Here is a 27,099-nt window from a genome sequence, read left to right as displayed (position 1 = left end):
ATTGTGTAGATCTGCTAAACAGTTCTGAAGGTTTCTCAGTGTTAAATACTCAATTTAGTCTTGGTAACTAACAGACCTCAGGGTCTGCCTGAAGCTCTTGCCTGACGGCCTTGGAAGCAACAACTTTACTGGACTACTGTCTGTGAAATCAAAAGATTGGCAAATTTAAATGAGTTCTGGACTCAGAGTTTAAGAGTACTTATTACCATGCAGTTTTGGAAGTGTCTTCCCTAAAAATGAGGCTGAAAAATTTCTCAACTGAAAACAATTTCAACAAATTTGACACATAGGTATCCATCTTGATGTATTTTTCATTCATCATTTTACACATGCGATGGTACATAAGATGCCTCATAGACTTCTGATTTTTAAAAACAACAATCAGATCAGGTTCAAAAAAGTGTTGCTGATATACACATTCTGTCAATCAGGGCTGCACAGCTCAATGAAATCAGGTCATATCAGTGAAGATTAAAATAAGTAAGATAAATGACAATACACATAAATTAGGAACTAAAAAGAGATATTCAACCTTGATCACATGGAGAAGTTGGCGCTGACTTTGACCGATCTTCTTCTGATGATGCGCTTCCAGGAACTGGTTGTTGAGTCTCTGCACCTGCAATTAGCTAAGAACAATTCCAAAAGGGTACTCAGCTATGAGATTCTCCCATCCCAAGAGGAAATTTCATTTAACAACTTTAATCCACAAATACAAGTATGAAGGAAACTGAAGATGTTACAGAAATAGATTAACCCTGTAGATTCTCCCTGGCAGGACCTCAACCATAAGGTTGATGGCATCAAATAGGGACATAATATAAACAGAGAAAGAGCTGGCAATTTAAAGAAAAGTGGGTTCTTAACATTAAATAAGTGTAATTAGCATACCCAGCAAATGGAAAAGTTTTGAATAGCCACTATGAGTCTGTGTAGAAGTCTATCCAGTAAATACATTTAATTACAAGTATCAGTAAGCACTACAAACTCATCAGTAACATCATAACAGCATCTTTTCCCAGAAGTCACAGATCAAATAATTTATTCTTGTAAGAATGAATTTATTTCTGTAACATTTTAAAAACAGTGTACATGGGACCCATGTGTGCAATAACCAGGAAAAATAACAGAACCAAATGTCAATGTTTTAAGAAATAATGGTAAAAATTGCATATTTCTGTAAATGAGAGAAATGTGTCTCTTTGTCACAACCATGCAAATAGAAAGTGTGGCCATATTCTGAGCCAGTATATGTATTTTCAATCCAGAATAACTCCATCAGCTTTAGATGTACTTATGGGTGACCTGTGCTTTTTATTTCCAGAACAGCCTATTTTTTTCCTAGAATAGTGATGATAACTCTGGAACTATCATCTGGAAAAGAGCTCTTCTTCATGAGGATCAGCACATTGCTCCCTTATCAGCATTTACAATGCAAAGCAGTAGTGCTGTGTCTCAATCTATCAATTATCTGATGCCAGTTCTGAGCCAAAGAGGCATTTATGTTTTTCTGAACTGTTGCGTCAGACACTCTTTCTCTGTCAAATCTCCTTCCTCAAAATTAAAAAGGGGAAATCCTTCTAGACTCTATGCAGATCCCAGGTTTGCAAATTTTTAGCAGGTCAAAATAATCTTCAGATCAAAATTCAGAATGGATGACTTGCACTTATAAATCAAAAGCCAAAGTCTTAGTTCTGTGCTGATTTAAAAAACCCTCTTCTACAAGTCCTGTGTGACTGAACTCCCCCCCAACTAGTAAAGTTACAATACAGCCATACTTAGCTCGTTTTTCTATGTGACATTGCATAGTAAAATTACCTTTTTCCTCCTCTGCCCACTATTAGTGATCTTATCTGGAGTAACTCCAAGATCTGCAAGAACTTTAGCTATGCCTCTAGCATCCACTCCACAGTTTGGTGCCACATTTGTTTCACAGCGTCGATGTACATTCATCTTGCAAACTGCAATGAAATGTAAAGTAATACAGTAAATTAAATACTACCTTGGCATGCATTTGTCTTACTTAAACCAGACCTCTTTGGACCTACCAGTGCTGAACAATGTTTTTACACAGTACCTAGAACAGACACAGGAACAAATGAAAATACCTAACAATCCTGTAAATCTTATATGGAACTTGAATTAGTAGTCCTTCAGAGCTTGGATTTTAGCAGTCCACTTCTGAAAGCAAACATTAATCCCCCATATGTTATGCTTCTTACTCGTTTTTACTCAAGTAGACTACCTTCTAATGTTGGCAGACATAAAACCAACAGTGTTTTTAATAAAAGTCTTTGGCACTGTTAAGACACTTCAGGTGGCACCGAATTCACTAAGCTCTTTTAAACGCCATCTCCTGAAACGAGCATACTAGTAAGAGGAAAAAAGGTTACACTGCTTCCAGATTATGGGGTAGGATGCATATAGCTCCATTAAAAATAGCAGAGTATGTCAGGCACAGATGTCATTTTACGTTGGACTTCACTGCCCTCTTGTGGAGCAAGGCATAAAGAAAGCAAAACTGCAACTGTTATTAAATACTACATTAACATTCAATTGCTCGAATTCCTCAATTTATTACTTTTTAGAGAAAAAATAATCAAGAAAGTACATATTTATAAAGCTGTATTTCATTATATTGTGCATCAGTGATGCTTTCACTGTATAAGCCCTACAGAAACAAAACACATTTACCTCTGGGACTATACAGAGGCACTCTTATCTACAGCAGTAACTTCAGAAAGCAGGTGCCTTTCCTTTTCAAATATGTTCCACGTTACAAGAACAGCAAAATTAAATTGCTACACACGTTATAGTCAATGCATGCATATTCAGTGAGAAAGGTCAGTGGCAAGTGTTTGACTTAAGATCCGTATCAGTGGACACTCAGGAATGGAACTGCTTGAAATACAGCAAGCAGGAAAATTTTGTACAGTCCAACATCATGAAGATATTTGGTAAAAAAAAGCACAGGAATAAGCAGTGGAAAAACAGAAGAAGAATAAACCTCTGGGATACACTTTTCGTGGTGTTAATAAACACACTGGGCAAGTAAGCACATCTCTGAAGAAGGGAGCATGGTTCAGCACTTGTGAAGACAGAAAACAAAGCACAGAGAGATGACATTTCCACCTCAGGCGAGTTCTAGATTTCATGCGGACAATGTTTCATGTTTATTGGCACTAATTTTAAGATCATGAGGAAAGCACATAGGCTCTCTGAACTATTGCTTCTATGCATCTGCTACACAGTAATAATGTTATTTTGCATAGGTATGTGAAATAATTTGCATACATACGTGAAATAGCATTATTTTCTACAGTTAAGAGCTAATTGAGCACTATGGTACTCAAGAGATAATATGAAAGTGAAGTCATATATTCACAGATTAAGTGGAGAGATACTATAGCTCTGATTAAAACTCAAAAAGGAAAAAGTAATCAGGTTTAATTGAAAAATCTTCTCTGAACATATGTCCACCATAATTAAGATAGCATTTGAACAAAATCTTCAATAGTATTAAAGTAACAGTATTTAAAGTCTAACTTTTTATCACTGCTCACTAGCTAGAATCACAAGGGAAGGTTTGAAATTCAGAACACTCTCACTGTGTATGACTTCGCTATGAAAGAAACCTTTTCCCAGCTGCTCAGCAATTTGTGACATGAAACATTAGGTCTGACCTTCACCTACAGTTATGTCTCACCTTTAATACTGCAAAGGATATAGTCCATAGATTACATGTTTATATATATGTGTGTGACTCCACGTTTCTGCAGCTGAGAAGTGCAAATAACGTGATTCTTGTGTATATGAAGATGGACCAACCTATTCATAAATGTGTAGTAAAATCAAAATGCTTCTAATTCCACTAAGTACTATGTTCTAAGAATCTTACAATCTTAATGAGATCATTCCTCTCAATCCACTAATTGAAGTATTTTATTCACTATTTCTAAAATATTACTTTCTTTTGCAAGTGTTTGTACTGTTTTCTCCCCCATTTAGAATATATAGATCTGATGAAACAAGGAGATATGGAATCACCGATTTCCATTAGTCAGCTAAAATGACATGAATGCATATTCCAGCAGTAACTTCACATACAATTACTGTACATAATACAGAGTCCTTAAGCTGCAGAACATAATGAATTCTTTATTTTCTGGAGCAGAAGCAGATCGTCACAAAGAATGATTTGGCTAGCTATCAGAATACCTCATCTTTTGGATATGGGCACACAAGCCTGGTTCTGCCTAGCTTAGCCAACACATAATAGTAATTTTTGAAGGTTGTATTAGAGGGAAAAGTAACTGGAATAATGATGTTTAAAAAGTTTAAAAACCATCACCACAAACACAAAAGGACAACAGGCATATAAGCGGAAGGGATAGAAATTCTCATGCTACTAATTTTCTGTCCTCTGTTAATTTCCTATGTGGCAATAAACCTACATTGCAGTGGGTGCAAAATGTGTTTCTACATCTCTGCCCTCTGCACCTGTCATTGGCTGGTGTTGCAGACAGGATAAAGGACAATTTTCTAACTTTTATGGCAAACCTTACAGCAATCTGCTACTTGCTTCCTATTCACTTGTGTACATGCTGGAAAAGACAGAATAACTTGGAAGTCTTTCTAAGTAACTCACCAAGAAAAAAGAAAAGGTCTGATGTGGCAGTCCTTACCTTTGCATTGTAAACCTTGTCTCAAAAGACCCCAGAGCAATGAACCACAGTGGTCACAGAAGGTGGGCACTTTGTAATTGTGAATGCTGAACTTGTGAGGCATGTTGACACTGAAACGCTGGGATCCCACCTGCTGGGAAAGGGGAGCACAGTATACTTCACACTACTTTCTTTATAATCAGTGTATGCTTTGTTATGTCTTGAAACCAAACAGAATTCAAACAAGATGAAATAGGTCTATGCGCAGATGATGATCTTTGTGTTAGATATACTCCTGCTCTAGAGGTCTTCTCATACTTTATTTTCTCATATTTTATTTGGAGAAAGGAGGAGGAAGGGCCGCTGCTGTCCAAGAGATAGACTAAAGTCTACTTCCTAGTATTTCTGGGAACAACAAATACATAGCTATCAGGAAAGATCTCTTTATGTGGAAGGCAAGGAAGTCACTCCCAATTGTTTGAGGAGGAGCAGGACAAACTAATACAGGACTGAGAAAGAGAAATGTATCACAACCTCTTTATCTTTTCATATCCCACTCTTCTTTAGATTATGACAATGATAAATCACTGCATTCAGGGATTCCAAGGTATGATTACTTGTCAATTAAAAGACATAACTGATAAGGTTTTATGGTGGCCACTGCATAGCAGGAGATTTATTTCAATGTTTTTCCTTCCCTTTCCTATTACTGCTGGCTTCTCTCCAATGATCTAGTACCCCTTTTAAACAATGAGAGCATTGTATCAGCAGAACATGCAAGTCTCCATCAGTCTGGAGCCTGGGAATATAAATCCACACAAGATTCTGTATCTTCCTGTGAGTGCTACACAAGAATAGCACTAGCCAAACACAGTCCTTTAATGATCCTATGCACGTGATCAAGTTTTGAACATAAAATACTGGTTGTGAATCAGATATTAAAGAATGGTTCCAGTATAAAAAATGGCAGACAACCTCACAACAGGAAGAATGAGATCAGTTAGCATCTCAGCCAAATTCATGTCAAAGTTGAAAGAATGGCTTTAAACCATCACATACAACTCTGATGTGCAATTTAAAACTAGGGTTTTTAAGCATATAAATAATGTTTTTTACGAAATAAAACTAAGAAATGTACTTTTTCTGTATGACCAAGGAACTGGGATCACCTACAGACTACCTCACCTAATGAAAGATAGTAGGTCCTTGCCGTTGAAATGGAACCGGACAGTGAACATTTATTAGCTTTTCTGTCAACACACGCACACAAAACCCTTCTGTATAAGCTAAAGCATTCACTGGTTGCAGTTGAGGGCTACAACTATTTAAAAAAACATAAACCCCACTCCCCTCCCTAACCCAGCCACAAAGTGACACTCCAAAGCTGAGGAATCTAAGGGAGCTGAACACCTCAGCAGCCACACTGCTCCCTGGTGTATGACTGTCCACAGAAACTGACATTAATTTCCTAACCAAGCCTAGAAAGACCATCTCAGCAAAGAGAGACCTTTAACCCAAGTGGAAGCATCGCTTCATTTCCAATTCTGATTCAGAGCTGAATATGCTGTCAGCAGATATACTTACCTTCCTGACAGTATGGTTCTGAAGATAGCTAATTTAATTTTCAGGTGATGTCTTCACTTATTTAAATGCATGATAACAAAATACACATTGTGGTAATTCCATTAATATCCAAAAGCTTGTTAGAGGTAGGGAGTAATTATGCTGGAAAACCTGTTAGCTATGTAGTACCTTGTGTTATCACTACCTTCTTTACAATATCTGCGGGTTTTCTTCAACACTCACATGGCTTTTTCTCTACGTTTTTACTGTTTGGACACAGTCTTTGTTGAGGTGATTCTTTGCAAGCAAATTCTGGGCAGTCTTTTATGTTGATGTAAGATACCCAAGCATACTGCCTATTCTATCAGCTGCTAACGACTCAGCCACACAAAATGCAGTTAAGGACAAAGGGTCCCAGCCTGCTTCTTTTGAATTAAAATGCCAAAACTTGGATTAACTCTGAAATGGAGAATGCTAAAGATGTAAAGGAGTGCAAAGAGCCCACGAAGCCTTTAAGTGTTCAGATACAAGAAGTTTACTTATTAGAAATAAATTGCTGTACAATAATTCCCATGCAAATGAAACTGTTATGGCAATCTGTCATTTTAAAGTAAATGCTATACTACAAGATGACCAGAAGGGCACAAAAATGGCTGTAAAGGTTATTGATTAAACAGAGGAGATGACACTATTTTTAACTGATGAAAGACAGAGTTTTATCTAGAAAATATATTTTATAAACATTTACCTCATCGTGAGTTTCCTGTTTTTTTAAGCCAGCACACTTCGTTATTATAAGTTCATGGCATCTCTTGTGGACGACACAAGTGCAAACTATAAACAAAAACCAGATAAAAGAATGAGTTTTCATAAAGATAGATTTGAAAGGAAAAAACTGAGATCAGAAAACTAGAAATGCTGGGCCTTGAAAGGCTGCAAGTGACTGATGACTTGATGAGTCCTATGAAGTAAGTCTGGCTTACAAAAGCAGAAGAAAGAGACTTTGAAGAGACCAAAGAATTTTAAAAGAACTAAAGCATATCTGCCGAAACCTCAGTATGTAAAACTTCAAATTATCATCTGAAATATTAACCACAATTTTTCCCCCTTTTTACATATTTGATTTATTTCTTTAAAGTCCATGATCTCTTTATTATACATGACAAAACCAATTCCTCTCTGTAGAGCTTTCAGAGAAAAAGAGACATAAAGATTACTCATCATAAAAGGCAACAGAAAAAAACAAAGTCAAACATTCTTTTGGTAACACATTATCATAAGTTGATAACTGTAAAAGGTTTCAGGAGGCAAAAATGCTCTGTCAATATTCATACTGATTATTTAATGAACAACATTTGCACATATGACAGATAAGATTAGCAATTACGAGGTCTATCATACTGTAGGATTCAAGGTCATTAAGTGAAGAAAAATCCTACTGAGTGAAATAATGAATTCTTTTTCTTCTAGCTTTGGTCATTGTTGCAAGGAAAAAAAAGGTCAGAACTCAAGGAACCTCTGCTGCATGTGTAATACAGTATTCTTATTGTAGCATGTAAAATTATTATTTGCATTTATTTACAATGAGATTTCATTAAGTCTTTTGTAACTGAAAAATCATCACTAACTTGATTATTTCTATTAGTCAGATGAGAATTAAGTAGAAAAACATCATCCCAATAAATCAAGAGTACAAGAAATAGAGTTGAAAAATGGAGCTGAAAATTAAACACTTCTCCAGTCTTTGCTATAACCTTCCCTAATGGTGACCTCTATAATTATCACATCTATTTAATTACAGTCTTTGCAATTACCTGGCATTTTTAAACAAAGAATCTTTGGCAGAATAAAAAATTCATAATTTTAAAATACACAAAGTGAAAAATGAAGAAGCCAACATCTGCAGATATGCCCCCACTAGTTGGATGTGCATTAAGAAATATCTAGGATCTGCTGTTCAGTTAACTATGTTCCTACTTCATAAACAATATCTAAGTCCAACAGTTGTGAAAAATCTTACTGTGCTGTGCTAGAAAGATTGTGTCTTTGGTGAGACAAACTTCTTATGATCATCTTGTGCTAAATTTTTGGCACTGTACCTATACAATGTTTGATGAAAATATCTTCTTACTTATAATACAATAAATACATTCAAACTGTCCCCCTGTAGATTTTCTCTTACCTTGACATTGGTATCCCTGTTTTCCTATTACACCCCTGAAAATAAAACAGTGTTTGAGAAAATGAAGAATACATACTTTTAATAATGAAAAATATTTTTCTCTCTTTATTGGACATGCACAAGTTTAAAAGAATAGCTTCTTATAAACAATAATCCGATACTGCATACCTAAACTGAAAGCAGTTCTATGTAGGAACTACATTTCAGCTGGCAAGAGGAAACAGGTAGAACAATAGGCCCTGAATGGAGTTAGAAGTAAACACACATTTACTGTAATAAAACAGGTGAAGCCAAAGGGTACATGGAGAGGGAAGCCACAAGCTGATAAAGCAATCATCAAGCAGGCTTCTAAATAGAGACAATAGATTGCAGTTTTGCAAAATTGCCAATTTTCTTGCTTGGAATCATCTTACCTAACACAAAGATTAACCTGCACATATTTCTTAGAGCAATGTACCTGAGTTCATGTGCAGTTCACGTTGCTCCACATTAAGAAAGACTGATTCATTACACAGCCTTAAGAAATATTAATTACAGGTCACATCAGATCATATGTGTATTAAGGCAGAATTCAGTATCTCTAGGTAACTTTGGAAAACATCCATAGTGTTGCTGAAAAATAACTGAAAACTGAACATTTCCACCACCTTTCCCAATTTGAAAATTACAAGTACTCAAAGCTAATGTAAATAATTTCTAAAAGGGAGTTCTTGACATACATTGTAATAATAAAGACCCTGTACACTGAGTACCCCAAACTCTGGATCATTAGAAGTCTAATATTCCCATCTTGTATTAACTTCAGTAGGATGTATAGGTGCTTGGCATTTCTTAGGAGGATGATGGTGGTATTTTAGTACCTAATGAAGAACTCAGTCATCTTGACAAAATGTAAAGGTCTAATATTAGGTCTAAGTATACATTTAGGCACCTACAGAACACTGGACTGGCCATCTACACAGAATTCATAGTGTCTATCAGTCAGGAAAACATTGAACTTTGTGGCTCAGAAAATAAAAAAAAAACCACAAACACAACAAATTCTAACACCGATGATGGAATTTTAACAATCCTATTATCATCTGCCGAAATTTATGGCAACTTAATATTAAAACGAAAAGAACTACTGCTTCTTTATATTTTATATACATTTATACTTCAACAAAACAGGAGGGTATGTTAATAATTCATAGTTGCAAGGAAAGCAAAATTACTTCATACCATATAAAATCTCTGCAGTGTGAACAGTATGTTGGTTGTCTAAGGTAAGTGGCCATAAACTTGTGTCCATTAACCTGATGTACTCTACGTCGCACAGCACCCTGCCGCTTTCTGGGGCGCATACGCTCCCGGAACACACGTTCTTCATTGTCTTTGGGTGCTGAAATAGAGGAAAAAAAAACCAATAAGCACTCGCTGTATCAGACACAAATATAGGAAAACTCAAATGCAATACATAGTAGATATTCTTCAAAAATAAAGAGAATTGTCTCTACCTAGCAGTGCACAGAATAACTTCCCTAAGCTGTGGGTTAGTTTTCTTTTTTTAGCAAATTACTAAAGTGCAAGTGGTTTTATTGCCATGTACAGAAACTTCTGTTTGTTCTAAACCTTTATCTGTAAATTCATGCTAAGCTGGGAATGTCTCCTGTGCTATATCACTATCAAGCACACTGACAAGCTCTTTAACATTAATTACAGCTGGACTCTCCAAACAGTTTATACTTTGATCTCATTTGATCTTCAGGGGTGAAAAAAAATCCACCAAAAAATCCCTATGACTCCTGGTCCCCACACACTCAGCAAGTGTAAGGAAGCTGAGTACAAATATGTATTATCAGGCAGAACAAAAACTCCTTCCAGAACTGCTTACTTTGTAAGATTTCTGATTAAGTTCTGAGCTTCAGGCTCTAATAATCCACTTTGATACTAATACACTTTCAGCAAAATGTTCAAAGGAAGCCAGTTGTTCTTCTTAACCCATTCCCATTCAATTGTATATGAGATTAAATGGTAGAGAAAGTAAAAAATGAAGTTGACTTGTCACAGAATGAAAATGTTTGGGAAAAAATCTTCAGAGCACACTGGGTCATTTTTCCACAAGGCCTTGTTTTGGAAAGTATCGCTAACACCTCCATAGTGTTCTGTATGCATTTAGCAGTTAGCAATGAAGAATTGTACACTGTTGTTAATGAAAGACAGATTCCACAAGCATTCCTTGAGCCACTTGTGTGTCTACAAAACAGACTATCAGATCTGGAGGAGACCACATTCAGTTGTTTGCTGTCAACTGAATCTATGCGCTCACTACTTCAGTGCATGTAACACTTTGATGTGCATTTAACACTTGCCATTCTCTGAATTTCAGCTACCCTGAATCATTATGATGGCCTGAAGTGCCAACTTTGGTCTGTTGCAAGGTTTTCTGTACATGAACAAGTTTTTCCAGCGACAGTACAGTATTTAACAATAATACAAAGAAAATTAAGTCTGGGAAGAACTTAAAACTATGGCATCCTCAGATTCTTTCACAAACACTAAAATAAACTCCTTTTTTTGAGGCTTGTAAAATTAAAAGGTATTGATTTAGGAATTCCCAGGAAAGGGTCTTCAATTAAGCCAGTGGATTGATATCCTGAGAAAATACAGGGCACAGACCCATGAATCAAGATCAGTTTCTTTCACCAACAGCAAGGGCTCAAACCCATGACATTAGCAAGAATGGCATTGCTTTTCCATCGTAAGTGAGCTGTCAGTAAATAAACATTGGCTTACACACAAAGCTAGGTTTCCCTTTAAGGAAGGTATAAAAAGTACCAAATAGTTATCAATCATATTTATTTTTCTGTTGTCAATTATGTTTATGCATCAAGAAAAACTCTGATGTCTAATGAATACCACAGCTCTTCCAAAGACTGTTTTCCACAAAGAATAAAAACCAAGCAGTTACAAATCCTACCAAAGACTCCTATTTCCAGCTTTCCAGCTTCTGAATGATGTATTGACATTATAAAGCTCTGGAAATATTCTGAAAGTTATTATTATAAGAAATAATTCTATATCAACGCAGAGCTGTTCTTTTGGTTGTCATCCAGATTGTAGAATTTGCTAAAGTATGAAGCCTGGATGTGAGAAACTAAAATCCCACTCTCCTGAAAAAGGTTCTCAAAAAGTTATCTGAAATGAACAAGATGCTCCAACAGTGCCGAGTTCACACTTGATATGATAATCAGTCCACAATATCACTTTTCTCCTTTTTTCATCTTAAGTGTAATTCTTCACAGATAAAGTACCTGTGATTTTACAGTGCAGGTAAAATTCCTGTTCTTATTTTGGCCAGACAAACACAATAGCATGACACTAATTCACTTTTTTTTTAAGTCAACAAAGTCTTCAAAGTGATTTTATTATATTACTTTCAGTTCTATAATTAACAATTTTATGAAATTATATTTTTCACTTACAATACTTACAGTTAAAAACCCCAAAACTTTGGTGGTTGGTTGGTTGGGGGGGGGGGTAGGGTTTTTTTCCCTCAGAAATTGACTTCAAAACACTGACTTGAAAGCAGACATAAGCAATACATTTGGAATTACTCAATTAAACAGCAGGCCTCCATTATCGATATCATTTCCACCCAAACAGCATCTCAGTGTGTGAGAAGGATGCTCCAACAGCTGAAGGAAATGGAGTTTTCTTGGTCTGCCTTAGATAACATTGGAGGTCTGTTAGCCAGTTGCCTCAGAACTGTCTCTCCTGTCAGTCTGCTCTTCCATGTTTATCACTAAAGACTAGAACTTGGCCAAACTCATGCACCGCATCCTGTGTCAGTGTTCACCTGCTGAGATGAGCTCCATGTCCATGAGTGGTGACTCCCCAGCAATGACTCTGCCTCTACCTCACTGCTTATTACAGCCAGTGCCCAGTCCCCACCTTGTCAGTTGGCAGCAGGACTTATTTGGGGAGGGGCTGGAGAAGCATCTGGCATTACAGTGCATGACTGGACACCGGATGACTGGACACCAGCCTTTCATCAAAGCAGACCAAGTCACAAGAGAAACAGACTCACCCATGAGCTTTACACTTAGTTTACATTCAGTTCAGCCAGCTTGTTCACTGTTTCCCAACAAAAACACACAAAGCAAGCTTTTCCACAGACCTCAAGCAAACCACTGCTACATCTTGCACAATTCACATGGCTGTTGTGGACCACAGGCACAAAACCAGGCAATAACTTTCCCAGGTGACTCAGAAGAGGATGATCACATCTGTGCTGGCTCATTCCCAGGGTTGGGAACGACTCATTTCTAGTAGCACTGACAATAGTCTTATGTTTAATTTTAAATCCATTTATCTCATACTGAACAGCTGCACTAAAGACATTCGTTTAACTTTCTGAAGACATCTACTTAGAAAGAGAGCTACAATGATCTTCCCAAACTTCTCTCACTGTTTGCAAGCAAAGATGAGTAAATGCTATCAGACAACAAGGAGTACTTGGGAAAATCCCCAGGTGTGATATAGCCAATTAGTGTTTTAAAGACATACTTCAGAAAATGCTAGCACCCCAAAGAAAACTGGACTTTTATGTATGTTTTAAAAAGAGAAAGTCTTACAGGGGTATATAATAGATTCTAGAACATACCACCAGGATACTACATATTGTGTGTGGCATTTCTATTCTTAGCAGAGGAGTTCAAATTAAAATTAAGTGGATTTGTCGTAGTCAGTCTATAAGCAAGTTCTAACCTAAACAATTTCTCCTCTCAGGAGTTCTAGTCATCACAGAAGGTGATCGTTTCCTCAAAAAAAGCTGTTTCTTTATGTAACGCACATTCTGTTCCCTATTTTGATTTTGAGTGCTTCAGCCCTTTATATTATTCAGCTTATCCATTTTAAATGCATTTATTTAACTTCCATGATAATTTCCAAGTGTTCATGGAGAACAGTCAATGCAGCACACTGAGTTTAGCTTTACATGATGGTACTTGAGAACTGGCAAATTTAGAAATAATTTTGTCTCAAAACTATACCCAGTAATGCCACTACTTCTTTTCATTGCAAGCAAGAGTAACTGAGTTATTTGGGAAACAATAGTACATAATTGCTCTTATAGACTTGTACGTACATACAAACAATATTGCCTACAATTTCAGAGGCTGAAAAGACTTCCAGGCTTAACTCCAAGCTCTTAGGGAAGTGTTATAAAAGTCAGAAGTATCTGGCATGCAGTATTGTACCAAATTCATAAATACTTGTAAAATGGATGTTTAAATGAACTGTCTGCTACTAGATTTAACACTTAATTGTGTATAGTATCTGCTAAGCATGAATTATAAGTCATGACTTGAAAGATAAGAAAGTAACACAGAAACCCTCAAAGAGTGCACGATTAGAGGAAAAACACCCTGTACACCAAATAACCAAAGCTCAACCATGTCAGGTCCTGTTTCATACTAAAATGCTTTCAGCATAAACAAGAAGGGTTCAGTGTGGAGCACTAACTGCAACAAACAGAAATACCCTGTATGCCAAGATGCGCCTTTTCCATTTGTTACCCTCTATGCTTTAAGTACTTACAGAATTCTGACAACAAACATAAAAAAATGGAAAAAATATGGCAGATAAAGAGGGAGAGATTACACGTACAAAGAGGTTTTACAGTATATGATATTACTCACAGTGCTTACTCCTAAAAGGGAGCAAGCACCCTGGGCGCTTCCTTTAATCTGGAGAGGACCGGTATTGAACAGTGACAATGTTTAGGGAGGGAAAAAAAAATAATCGTGTTTTAGACAAATGGGTACTGCCCCACTGAAGCCAAACTGCAGTCCATGTGCAACAGCAACACTTGCAGCAACCGGCATAGCTGCCAGGTAACCCCCCGTAACTGAACACTGACACCTCCATGGCACTTCCTGCTCAAAGGGCTTTTCACCCCAGGCAGCATTGGGTCTCCATGTTGCTGTCATTTGCAGTATCAAGAAAAAACACCTGGTTTAACATCAACCCTTAATAATTCCACAGAGCCCAACTGAACCACAAAGGCAAACAAATGATGACTATACTGATGTTTTATTGCTGAAGATTAAAATTAAGAGCTTTTATACCATATTTAAACCTGACCACTATAACCAGTATGTCTGTACCGAAAAAGAGTGTTTATTTAGCACTATATAATGTCTACTGGGAGGAAGGATACTGAGGCAGGAGAGGTAATCTGCTTAAAGTTATGTTGAAAAGTGAGAAGGGGCATGAACACTGGCCAGGACTCCCTAGGCTTCAAGATGTGGTAACCAGATTATTATGCATTGAATTAAGTCTCAGAGGATTATTCCCAAATTCTGTTTTGGGCTCCTACAGTAGAAGCATACATACTCTTACCAAGATTTTTCCACGCTGAAACTGTTACAGGATTTTGCCTTTAAGGCTTAAATCTTCTTTAAAGGAGAAATAAAATCTAAACATCCCATGTATTTACATTTCTATCTCTTCTAAAAAAAGCCTTGCTGAGTAATAACAGATGCAACAAACTACTTTTGTGACTTTGAGATAAAAAAGTAGCAAGGTAAATGCTACAATAGAACGCCATAAAGCTGTTAGTGACCAACACAGGAATCAATTGAATAGTTTAACACAGTCATAGAAACAGCATGCAATTTTTCTACGTCTTTTTCTATATTTCCAGACTATTTCTTCAGCAAGGAATAAACGCAGGGGGTTTGCTTACTATATCTTGAATCTGCTTTCTATAGAAAAGCTGACAGGAAATTTCTTATTTAATAGAAGAATCAGATCCTTAGATAACACTATATTGTTGAAGAGAACAAAGATGAGGAGTGTTACTAAAGAAATGAAAACATGCTTACAAAATGGGTGAGTTTTAGAAGAGACAGGTATCTTGACAAGTCATGTCTGTTAACATGAGCTATTTACTAAATGCATTGAAGAATAAATTGCATTTAAAAACATATCAAGCCCAAATATGGTTTTGTAGCATGGGCTCAGACTCAAATTTATTTGCCTCCAAACACATGCTTATCTTTAAGTGCTTAAATTCTTATCTAAAAGACAGAATCTGCCTATATGTATTTAAAGACTCCCCTTGACATGCTGACAAGATAAATGTGATTGGGGTTGTAGCAGGCATACTTGTTTTGTTACAGGGCTTATTTTACTTCCCCCTTTGAAAAAACAAACCCAAACCAAATAAATAACAACAAAAAAGGCCAAACCAACTGAACAAAAAAAAACCAACCCAACAATCCCCCCAAAAACCCCAAACAACCCCCACAAGAAATCCCCCAAACCAACAGGAAAATCAAACCTATAAAGCTATCCAGATGGTTATTTACACATGGTTCAGACCTTCTATACATACTTATTATCATGAACACATTCATTAGCTCACTCAAAGCTCCTCCTTAATAAAGGAGGGCATATTGTCCGAAAGCACTAAAGGGTCTCACAGATATTGAGACTGGCCCGATGGCAATTTCAGCACTCAAAGTCCAATTTAGTTTTCAGAAATGTCCTAATTTACAAAAACTGAAGATGTGCTCAAGCAAAATTCTCCTTCAAATGACTTGGAGCCTTTCCTTAAGAAAACCTTCAAGTGAGCCCTCACAAGCTTCTGCTCCCCATCTGCACAGTGCCAGAAGAACTAGTGACAACTTACACAAGCTTAAGGTATTAAAACCATGGAATTAAACATGGTCATCTTCAGATGATGATACAGCACATTTGAATAAATCTGGCATTTAATGAACTGATTTCTCTTTTACAGGAGCTGTTGATTGGACAACTGGTAGGGGATGGATACAAACATTAACATGTTGCCCCATTTTTTAGACCTCTGAGGGCTCCCACAGATGACAGGGGTACTGACCTCATCTTGGAGGGCAAATGCAGCAATTCCTAGTTGTCAGCTCTACAAAGTAAGCAAATCAGAGACAGTTTCCTCCTACTTCCTCTCAATTTCTTTATTTGTGGCATTTAACATTAACCAGTCAAGAAATATGGTATTCCTAAAATAAAGAACTTGTAACTACAATTTTCGCATTACATTTTATTTGACAAAAGAAGTTCTGTTGCTAGAAACACCACAGGGAAGCTATTGCTATATGACAAGTCTTCTGAAGAGTCAATTTCACATCTGAGGTTTTTTAAAACAAAATTTCAACTTCAAAGACTTTTTCCACACGACAAAATTTATAGCTTTTTCAGGTGGAAAGGAGATGTCACCGAAAACAGGTAAAAAGAACCCTCAATGCTAACTAAGGTTATTTCAGTCTTCCAGTGTTCTCTTTCAGGAGGAACAAACAGCCCCATTCTAAACACAATGCCCTTATGTCAATAAATCTGCAATTGAAATTAGAGAGGTGGAAATGCATTCTACATATGGTAAACACTAAAGCTATTATTCAGGAGAAAAAACAGAATGCAATGGGTCTACTCATGTCCTAACTAGTAATATAAAATAATTTGTAAAATGTAGACCAGGTTTTGTGACATAACTTGACGTGATAAACTGACAGGAAGAAAATTAATTTAGTTTGGGTCAGTGACATTCAGTTCATGTTGACAGGGTTTTAATAATGAGCTTAGTAGCCTAGTGTTAGTATCGATAGTGGTTAGTCCTGACAGGATAACAAGGTGCAAAATCTCTTATTAAAGCAACTACATGTATCTTGTAATGTACATGATCTTTCAAATAAAGAAACTACATATATAATATACTACTACCACTTATTATTTTATTGTAACTATGATCAAACCAAAAGCCATCCTTAGTTCCCTACCCTTCCTGCTGCAAGTCTGAAAACATGTCCTGCACTGTGATCGCACTATGCTCCTTAGAGCATGCCCAAGCCACTTGTGTTGGTAGTACTGGTGGTCAATACGCTGGTGACACATAAAATCATAGAACAGTTTGGGTTGGAATGGACCTTCTAAGGTCATCTAGTCCAACCCCTTGCAATGAGCAGGGACATCTTCAACTAGATCAAGTTGCCCTATATGACACATGCTCATAATGACTGTCCTTTGACCATGCTCAAGGAAAAAAGGAAAACGTGACAAAACATCAGACGGGGCTGCTGTGGAAGATGAACTTTCAAAGTGGTGTACACATGCATGGTTATTTTAACAGAGCTCCAAGCTATGGAAGTATCTGCAGGGTCAACACCTGAGCTGCTGGTGTTCGTCAGTTCCTGGAAAGGAAATGGTCTTGTGATGCTAAGAAGAAAAACAAGCATTGTGAAAATTTCAGGACAAAGCCCTCTTCCCAGAGGTAACTACTAAACCAGACAGATCCTAAATGACAGTATTTTAAGCATGTGTTTGGGATAGATCAGAGAAGTACAGGAGTCTTTTTCTAATAGTTGCAAAAGCTACACGGAGCATGATGAAACAGAGCCTTCTCTGACTGGAGTTCCTGGTCTTCCAGAAGAGTTGTTTTGCCAATATTTTTTCAATCCCAGCTTTGTTCCTTTGCCATAGAATAACACAAGTATAAGTGCAGGCACCTGGGAGACACCCGAGCCCAGCCTCCTGCAGCAGGGAAGGGCCTCGTGCACTTCAGGTACCCTCAGCTTCCATTTTCTGATGGTTCTTGAAATTCTCCAGTGAGGGAAATTCCACAATGCACTCATGTATCTTATTTCACCACTCTGGCAGGCAGGCTCTTTTGCTAATAGCCAACCTAAATACTGCAGTATGTTATGCTGGATGAGTGAATGGCAACCTGAAAAAGCAAGTCTTTGCCAGCACAGAAAGTACTGAATTATTTGTAGCAAGGCAACCGTTATTCTGTTGTACACCATACAAAAAAACAGGGGCTGGGGATGGCCAGAGACACAGCAAGATGCCATGGAAAAGACAGTTGTAGAAATTTTGCATACTTCTCAGGCCACAGCAAGACAGAAGCTTTGAACTAAACAGGTCCTCATGGATATCCCAGTCACATGCTAGCTGCTGAAAAAGCTGTAATACCTGAAGGTAAAAAGAGGAATGAAAACCACTTCCTGCCTTTAAGCTACTAAATCTCACAAGTCCCCTTGTTGATTTCATTTCCAGATGCCCCTCCGGAAAGCCTTAACTTGTTTCCATCCAAGCAGAGTAATGTACATAAAAAAGCTCACTTGAGCTAAAAACTCCATATTAAATCTTACAATTCCATGTAACCACATTAAGGAGCTATGGTGTATAACCAACACAGGTCAGAGAAGATGGCTTGCAAAACATAACTTTATTATGGTTATAGCCCTCCCCAAACTCAAGCCTATGATATACATTGCACATATTCAGGTTTTCAGAGGGTTTCACACCATTCTGAGGTGCCACCACTGAAGATATAAAAAGTAATCAACTGTCCTGGGTTCAACTGACCAAAGAGGTATTCCATACCACAGCACGTCATGCCCAGGATGTAACTGGGAGTTAGCCGGAAGGGCTGGGGGACTGCAGGGTTGGAGGAGGTATCAGTCGGAGCTTGGTCGGGCTTGGGGGGCGAGTTATCGGTCAGTGGGTGGTGAGGTGTTGTATTCTGTTCCCTTGTTATTTCCTTTATCATTATTATCACTGGTGGTAGCAGTAGTGATTTGTGTTATACCTTAGTTACTAAACTGTTCTTATCTCAACCCGTGGGAGTTGCATTCTTTTGATTCTCCTCTCCGTCCCTCCGGGAGCAGGGGGAGGGCAAGAAAGGGGGGGAAGTGAGCGAACAAATTACCTGACTGGGTTTAAACCACGACATCAACGTCAGAAAGTTTACTTTGGAGAAGTGATTCTTTTTGCTTTTTAATTTTTTTCTTCATTTGTTTCTTAATAAAGTACTAACTGCTTGCTTGTATCCTCCATGGGGCAGAGAGAGTTCACAGCAAAACTGCTTGTGATTCAAAGATCCTCAGACAGCACCTATGTAATAACTGAGAAAGCCAGAGAAGATTGCATATTCCTTTATCCCAAGCAGGAAGAATCCTTGGCCTGACTGATTTTAGTATAAATTAAGAACCACTGAATCCTCAATACTCTGCTCAAAAAATGCTCAGGAAGGCCAGAGGAAGTTTCAAGGATAGGAAGAATAAATATATGTTAATATTTTCTTTACAGGCTTTTTTCTTATACTCTCTGAAAATGAAAATGATATTTTTTCAACATATTAAAATAGAAGCTGCAAAACTTTGGAAGTTATTTCCCCCAGGTGGTAAGACACAAAGTATCTGTGCCTTTGTGTAGATAAATCCACTGATGAGATTGCAATGGCTCTAACAAACAGAGGAGGATTTGACCTCAAGCAGTAGGACTTGTTATAAGAAGTAACAAGTGAGACAATCACCTTCATAGCCATTGTTTGCCAAAAGTTTCAGGGTCCCTTATGCCTGTTTTCTCACTGTAACTGCAGTAGCTGCCTGCTTAGGCAAACGATTTACAATACTATTAAAACAGAAAGAAATCTTTCCATAGTGAAACAAGAAAGCAAACTATCTGTAATTCAAAATAACATAAAAGGCTCAGTTTTCTGAAGTAAGTTGATATGAAGGGTTGTCCACACAACCAGTATCTAGCTACTGTTACATTATTTCTTGTTCTTATGGCATATTCTTGATAATATTCTGAGTTACAAAATGCACCTAGTATCTTGACACATATTAGAAGTAAGAACCTGGTATCTGAACTCCTCTGTGCCAGCCCTTTATCTCTCCAGGAAGCCAAATCTGGTAAAACTTTGGACCAGTCTGCAGGAACAGCTGCGGGCATCATTGGAACATGCTCTGAGACAGCCCCATCACAGCAACCCGAGGCCCTGGATCTGCACCAACTAAACCCTGAGAGTCACCTCACAGATGGCTGCCAGGCAGCCTGGCAAAAAGATCAAGCTTTCCAATATAATCACAAGCAGTGTTTCTCCTTTTGTTTCACCACTTGTATCCTCTATAAATTGGTTCTGCACACTAAAACCACATGATCACCTCTGCTCTGTCTGTAGTGGCGCCTGCAGGCACCCAAAAGGTAAAAGGTTCTCATTTAAACTGCAGATATATTTTTTCCCTTCTTGGATGCAGGGTGTAGGAGTGTATAAGTAACCAAACTTTGGACTTCTAACTTCTCACAACTCCACTGTTGAACTGCATAAAACAAGTGAAAGATACTAGTGATATACATCACCTTAGAAAGGGCTGTTCTCCAAGGCAGCTGCCACCAATAAATAACATCTGCCACTGCTTTCCCCCTTTTTTTGCCCAATATATAACCTGTAACAGACTTTCACTGGTGTCTGAACATGTCACTGCTCTTCCAGGTTTGTGTCTTTCATTAAGGGCTGTATTATGACGATCCTGTCACCATCTACCAACATCCTTATCTTGCCCATTTCCTAAGTGGGCAGATCTTGCAATCATTTGTAAGACAAAAATCAGCCGCAGCAGAACTCATTCCTTCTTTCCATTGTCTTTCTTACAAACGTGGGAAGATTTTTTCCTATTGATAACCGCCCCACACGCACACAACAAAAGCTTAATTAAGAACACATCTGACTCATAAGCAGTGCTATTAAAGCAACTCCCCCATCTATGTCTTTCAGCATTAAATATATTATTACTAATTTCCATTCAGAGAACAGTAATAGATATATTATGTAAATCCTGAAGTACTCATACAATTTATTATCAGCATACTACTTCATAACACAAATTTAGCAAAGCATTTCTGGATATGGCTACATGAAAGAGCATATTCACTGTGCCACAGATTTCAATGGAAACCTTTCAGCGTTCAAAAGCATACTTATCTGCTCTGCCAGATGTTAATTCCATGCATCTATTGCATGGGAAAAATGAAACGTGCTAAACAGCATGCTCTTTCTCCATGCCAGGCTTATGGGCACAGCATCATGAGGTAATTGTAAATGGTGAGTTTGCACATTGTCAGTAGAGTCTGAATGTATTACATGGGTTTTCACTGGGGGGGATTGACACATGATGACCACGTCCATGACCTATCTTTGGCAGAAGTATTTCTCAGTGAAAAGATTAATTAAGAGAAGTTTCGATGCTTTTTATTTGCTTTTAGATTTTGGTTATTTTACTGTCAAAACTCTACATAGCAATAAAAACCCAGAGTAATAAGGTGAGGATCAGTGCGTTAGCTCACCCTACTTTGTGGAAGGAATTTGTGGTCTACCATGCATTTGCTACCAGCTCCATCACGTGTCCTGGTTTGTAATGTTAGATTGTTACTTATAAATGCACTGCTGAATTTTCCTTTTGCAGGTCTTCAAGCAAAAGAACAGTAAAAGGATCTTTCCTGCTTCTCATGACTCCCAGCAAAGTTTTGCAGCAGATGAGGGTTTGCAAAGCATGCTACCTGAAATACAGAATTACATGAGAACCATGGCTCTTCTTAAACAAAGCAACATGTATCTAGCCCTCAGGTTATGGAGACAACCTTGAAAAATGTGACATGAATGCATCTGAAGACTGAAAAGCACAAAAAAGTCCAAGTGGAGGTTATCTTCCCAATGTTATTATGGAAAATCTTGTCTCTGTGCCCTGGATACATGACTTGAAATCAATAATTGTGTTTGTGTGGCTAGGTTTTGGTAGCAGCAGAGCTACAAAGGTCGATTCTACAAGAAGATGCTAGAAGCTTCCCCTGTGTCAGATAAAGCCAATGCCAGCTGGATCCAAGAGCAACTAACTGCTGGCCAAGGCTGAGCCCATTAGCCATGGTGCAAGCACCTCTGGGATAACATATTTGGGAAAGGGAAGGGGGAACTGCAATAAAACAGCAGCAGTCAGAAGACAGGAGTTAAAATATGTGCTAAAAAGGGCTCTACAGTCACCGAGGTCAGTGAAGAAGAAGGAAGGAGATGTTCCAGGTGCCAGAGCAGATTCCCCTTCAGACCATGGTGAGGCAAGCTGTCCCCCGATGGGGGTCCACGATGGCACATATCCACCTGCAGCCCCTGGAGAACCCCAGATCAGAGCAGGGCGGGATGTCTCAAAGAAGGAGGGCCAAGGCAAATGGGTTTTTAAGATTTTTTATTATTTCTCATTATCCTACTCCAATTTGATTGGTAATAATTAAATGAATTTTCCCCAAGTCGAGTCTTGCCTGTGACAGTAACTGGTGAGTGATCTCCCTGTCCTTATTTTGACTCATAAGCCTTTTTTTGTAGTTCCCCCCCCCCCATCCAGTTGAAGAGGAGAGTGATAAAGTGATGGGGACCTGGCATCCAGCCAGGGTCAATCCACTGCAGCTAGTCACACTTTGTGTCTTCATGTATAAGGCACATACACGGATAAAAGACAAGACTCTCTGTTTGAAACAAGTTACAGAAACTTAGCTATTCCTAAGTTTTGGTACCTTCTTGATATCTCAAACTTCCTACCCCCAGGGGTCACATATTTATCTAGACCCAGTTCTCCAACCTTTGCTAAGACAGACCTATCACTGTCTGTCACATCTTCAGTGATTTGGTGAGCATGTGGCTCAAGCTTCCACATAAAATGAAAAGTGCTTCCGGCTTATGAAAAGATGCTTAATTGGACACCTAATTTCCAGCTGAGTCAGAATTCCAGAACAGTTTTTAAGCATCAGCTTCTTGAAGTAATCTAACAGGACCTGAACCATTTTTCCTGACCTATGGCAGATTAAGCCTCTAATAAAAAGTATACTCACAGAGGAAAAGAATTGGCAAACAGCCTTTGAAGAGGCAACAGATGTGTTGATTGAGATGCACTTTGGTTGTCATAGTTCTCTAAAACTGATGTAATATTCAAGAATGCTTAAGAACTTACTGATAGAAGCAGCTGGCAAGTGGGAAGGGTAGAATGCTGGATGATGAGGTGCTTTACTGTAGGAATTGAGAGAAGAAAAGAAAAAAAGAAAAATCAAGAGGGAATAAGACAGAGTTTTAATCCTCTCACTCTGGAGAAAGAAACTTGGAGAAAAATAGGATGTGAAAGAAAAGGGAGGGAGGAAGGAAAGTGAAACTGATGAAAGAGAACACATCAGAGAATAGTTCTTTTCCTCCCTCTAGGATGAACCGGGAGCAATTCAGCTCTCACTAGTCAATGGCCCAAGCTCCAAGGCCAATCTGAGTTTAGGATTACTGTCAATTGCTAAATTATTTCCTTTCTACCCATTGTTGTAAAGAAAAGGTAATTCTCCCTAAGAGAGTTAACTCTTACATAGAACTAGCAGATATATATTTTCTGGTGTCTTCAATATAAGTATATGGAGCTGTTGGAGCAGGTCCAGAGGAGGGCCATGAGGGTGACAAGGGGTCTGGAGCACCTCCCGCACGAAGACAGGCTGAGAAAGTTGGGGCTGTTAAGCCTGGAGAAAAGGAGGCTGTGTGGAGACCTCATAGTGCATTCCAATATCTGAAGGCATCCTAAAGGATGCTGGAGAGGTACTGGAGTGATAGGACAAGGGGTAATGGGTTTAAACTAAAACAGGTGAAGTGCAGGTTAGATCTAAGGAAGAAGTTCTTTACTCTGAGAGTGGTGAGGCACTGGAACAGGGTGCCCACAGGAGTGGTAAATGCTGAATCCCTGGTAGTGTTTAAGGCCAGGTTGAAGAGAACCTTGGGTGACATGGTCTGGAGTGTGAGGTGTCCCTGCCCATTTCAGGGGGGCTGGAACTAGATGATCTTAAGGTCCTTTCCAATCCTAACTATTCTATGATTCTATATATGTATGAAGTTAGGTAAGGAAAAGCATTCAATATCTGTATTTTTTCCACAGGGTTCTAGATACATGTCTTGAAGTGCTTTAAGAATGGATATTCTCATGCCTAAAGATTTGCTAAGGTATTCCCAAAGATACTGAGCCAATCAAGTTCACTGAAACAACTACCTATGAAACAACAGATGCTGCTTTAGACCCACTATTGTTTTCTTCAGATACATGATAGTTAAAGCTAATTCAAATTCAAACTATGTTTATGCAGAACAGGTATGGAGAGTCAGCTTAAGGCAGTTGCATATTGTATTCTATTACATTACAGTAACCGATAGCTGTATACTGTAGCTGAAAGGGAAAATGTAACTCAGAAAAAAAATATGATTTTTTTCCTTCTTCAGCACAAAGATCAAATGCTACTTCAAGAGCCAAACAATGTTTTCCCTATTTAGTCCAGAAACTAAATCAAACAATGAAAACAAAGACAACACAATTCTTGGAATTAACTCTTATTTAATTTTTCTCTTATTATTCCAGTGCTTTAACTGTTTCTCATTCAGCCCTGACTCTCTTTGCACCAGCAGTAGTACCTGTGGGTATTCTAAGGCATCAGGTAAGTTCTTCTGCCACTGACAGCACAAAATTCAGCTGGAAACCTGTGCAGAGCACAAGCAGGAGCATCCAAGTGAAATCTGTGGAGGGTCAAGGGAATGACAAGAAGACTGCCTGCAGCACCAAGGACGGTTATTTGTACATGCTCTATGCTCTATATGCATAGTCACATGAGGATAAGTTCTATCCTTGGTTACAGCCCTACAGCTACGCCAGAGAACGGAGACGTATAAAAAAAATCAAGCAAAATTTGGCTTACAGTAGAGATAAAAAAAAGAAATGTTGATTGCCTATGTCCAAACCGTAAGGATACAAAATGTTCCAGCAATTGTACAATACTAACCTCTACAACTTCATTCCATTTATTGTTCTGTTTTATTCACAGCAGACACTTTAAAAAAAGCTTTCCTTAAAAAATTCAAGTCACAGCCCATGATCTCAAACCCTTTCTGTCCTCTGGCTTCCCAAGCACCTCTGCTCATTTTCAAACACTACATAATTCATTTTCACTGAGCCTTATCAGGTTGCTGAATAAGAATGTGAAAGTCAGCTGGCTGTAAGCTGAAAAAAAATATATTTGGTGCCTCCTCATTGCTGCTGTCACCGATTTAGCTGTTCCCATGGTAAACTTAAATACCACCGCAGGAAAGCTGTATCACCTATCAATTCACGAGTTGAGAAGCGTGGTGTATGGAGATTTGATTTAACAGATCCCAGAACTGTCTGGTTGAGGGATGTGGCAGTTGAAAGCTGGAGGCAGGATTTATTTCTTTTTTTTTTTGATTTTTTAAAAAAACTTGTATAATCTCAAGAATAAGACATATGGCAGCATTTCCAAGTTGGTTTCAAAGAGATTTTGATTTCCCACTTACTCTTTTCAAGTGTGAATTACCTAAGAAGGTGTCAGAAGTTCCTCGAAAAAATCATTTAACGCTGGTTGTCTTCAGAAAAAGAACTTCTAGAGAGAAACTCCCACCTTTTTTCTTGAAAACGAAAAAATAAAAATTATTTTGACAGCTCTATAGCTGAAGCCTCTGCCTTGACTACCCATATGACACATCACAGCACTCATGAATTAGTTCTTTACAATCGTTTCAATTCAGAAATGCTTCCTCAATGATAACGAGACAAAAACACCCTCAGAAAGAGATCATCCCCCAGACTAGAAAGAATTTTTTACCATCAGAAATTGCAGGGGTAAGAGCTAATGTCTCCTACAAAACCTCTACCTTTTGTAAAAACCTATCAAACCCCAAATATATTCTTACACGCTGAAAAGATTTCTCTAAAGGTCGTTTCTTTAATAAAACACTACCTTTGCCATTAGCATATCAGTAGCCAAATAACAATATGTAATGCATTTTCAAAAAGATGGAAAAAGCCAATTTTTAAAAGCTAATTTAGACTAAATAAAGCCATGATTATAGTCTGCCCTTTTCTTTATTCCACAGCCAAAAAACAGCAACCAAAAGATGTTAACAACAAAAAAACCCCACACCATAAGTATTCTTCTTAGTAAGTAGAAATGAAATGCAAGGAAACTGAAACAAAGCATTTCAAGATTTGAGTACTCAAAAAGTCTCTTCACTGCCAGTTATAAACCTCCCAGTAGCACACCCTCCGATACACAAAACTAAACTTTTCTTTTTGGTGCGCATGGAACTTTAGTGAGCCCAAACCAGTCGACTGCAATGAGTGATTTTGCGATCCTGTATTTTTGGGACCACCATAACAAACTTGCAATAGAAAGTACATATTTTTATAAGATACAGTGAACCTGACTGAACTCAGATCTATTAAATGTGCCTTAAATCCTATATCCAAACCCAGAGATATTCAGAATAGCTGCCCATATTTAGGAACTTGGACTACTATGTCCACACTGCAGAATCAGTTTGCTTGTTCTCCTACATGCAAGAATATCATCTTATTACATACAATACCCCTTGCTTCATGATGGAAAAAAAAATGGGCCAAGAAAATGAGACGTAGCTAAGTGATTTTTCAGTCAGCACACACAGAACATTAGGGGGAAGAAAGCATTCCTCTGAGCAAGCATTAGCACTATTATTAGCAGCATCTAAACTTATTTAAAATAATTATTCCAGTATCTATTCCAGCAAGCAAGACAAATTACACTTGTCCCTTAGACAGAAAATCAGACACAAAATCATGAATATGATCCTCCCTCTGCATTGTGTTTATTTTACCAGAAGCAAGGAAAAAATGCTAGACACGGTTCCTGGAAACTAAGGGCAAAAATAAATCTTAGCTTAAGAAAGGCCATTCTAAACATTATGATTATTGTGCCAGAGCTTTGGGTTTGATGAAAATGGATTGTAGGCAATTTAGCAAGATGGAGAAAGCTGTATCACAAATTAAAAGCAGT

The 27,099-nt window shown here is 38.0% G+C and overlaps 1 protein-coding gene across 3 annotated transcripts in view; it reads right to left on the bottom strand.

Moving 5' to 3' along the window:
- The window catches only part of PRKCE (protein kinase C epsilon), a 287,890-nt gene that overhangs the window by 98,661 nt on the left and 162,130 nt on the right, over nucleotides 1-27,099 (bottom strand). For 2 of the 3 annotated variants that reach the window (XM_061475327.1, XM_061475330.1), the window contains exons 3-8: nucleotides 9,631-9,790; nucleotides 8,410-8,444; nucleotides 6,976-7,061; nucleotides 4,686-4,818; nucleotides 1,819-1,961; nucleotides 533-629 (exon numbers count right to left, since the gene is read on the bottom strand). In XM_061475327.1, the coding sequence (XP_061331311.1) occupies nucleotides 533-629; nucleotides 1,819-1,961; nucleotides 4,686-4,818; nucleotides 6,976-7,061; nucleotides 8,410-8,444; nucleotides 9,631-9,790 (654 nt within the window). The remainder of the gene's footprint in view (nucleotides 1-532; nucleotides 630-1,818; nucleotides 1,962-4,685; nucleotides 4,819-6,975; nucleotides 7,062-8,409; nucleotides 8,445-9,630; nucleotides 9,791-27,099) is intronic. The other variant, XM_061475329.1, reaches the window with a different exon arrangement.

Source organism: Pezoporus flaviventris, unplaced genomic scaffold, assembly GCF_033815535.1.
Source record: "Pezoporus flaviventris isolate CSIRO_AGI_PZ_B2104156 unplaced genomic scaffold, CSIRO_AGI_Pfla_v1 ptg000083l, whole genome shotgun sequence".
NCBI lineage: Eukaryota > Metazoa > Chordata > Aves > Psittaciformes > Psittacidae > Pezoporus > Pezoporus flaviventris.
Note: the sequence above shows the minus strand (reverse complement) of the source record. Positions and strands in the feature narration are given on the sequence as shown.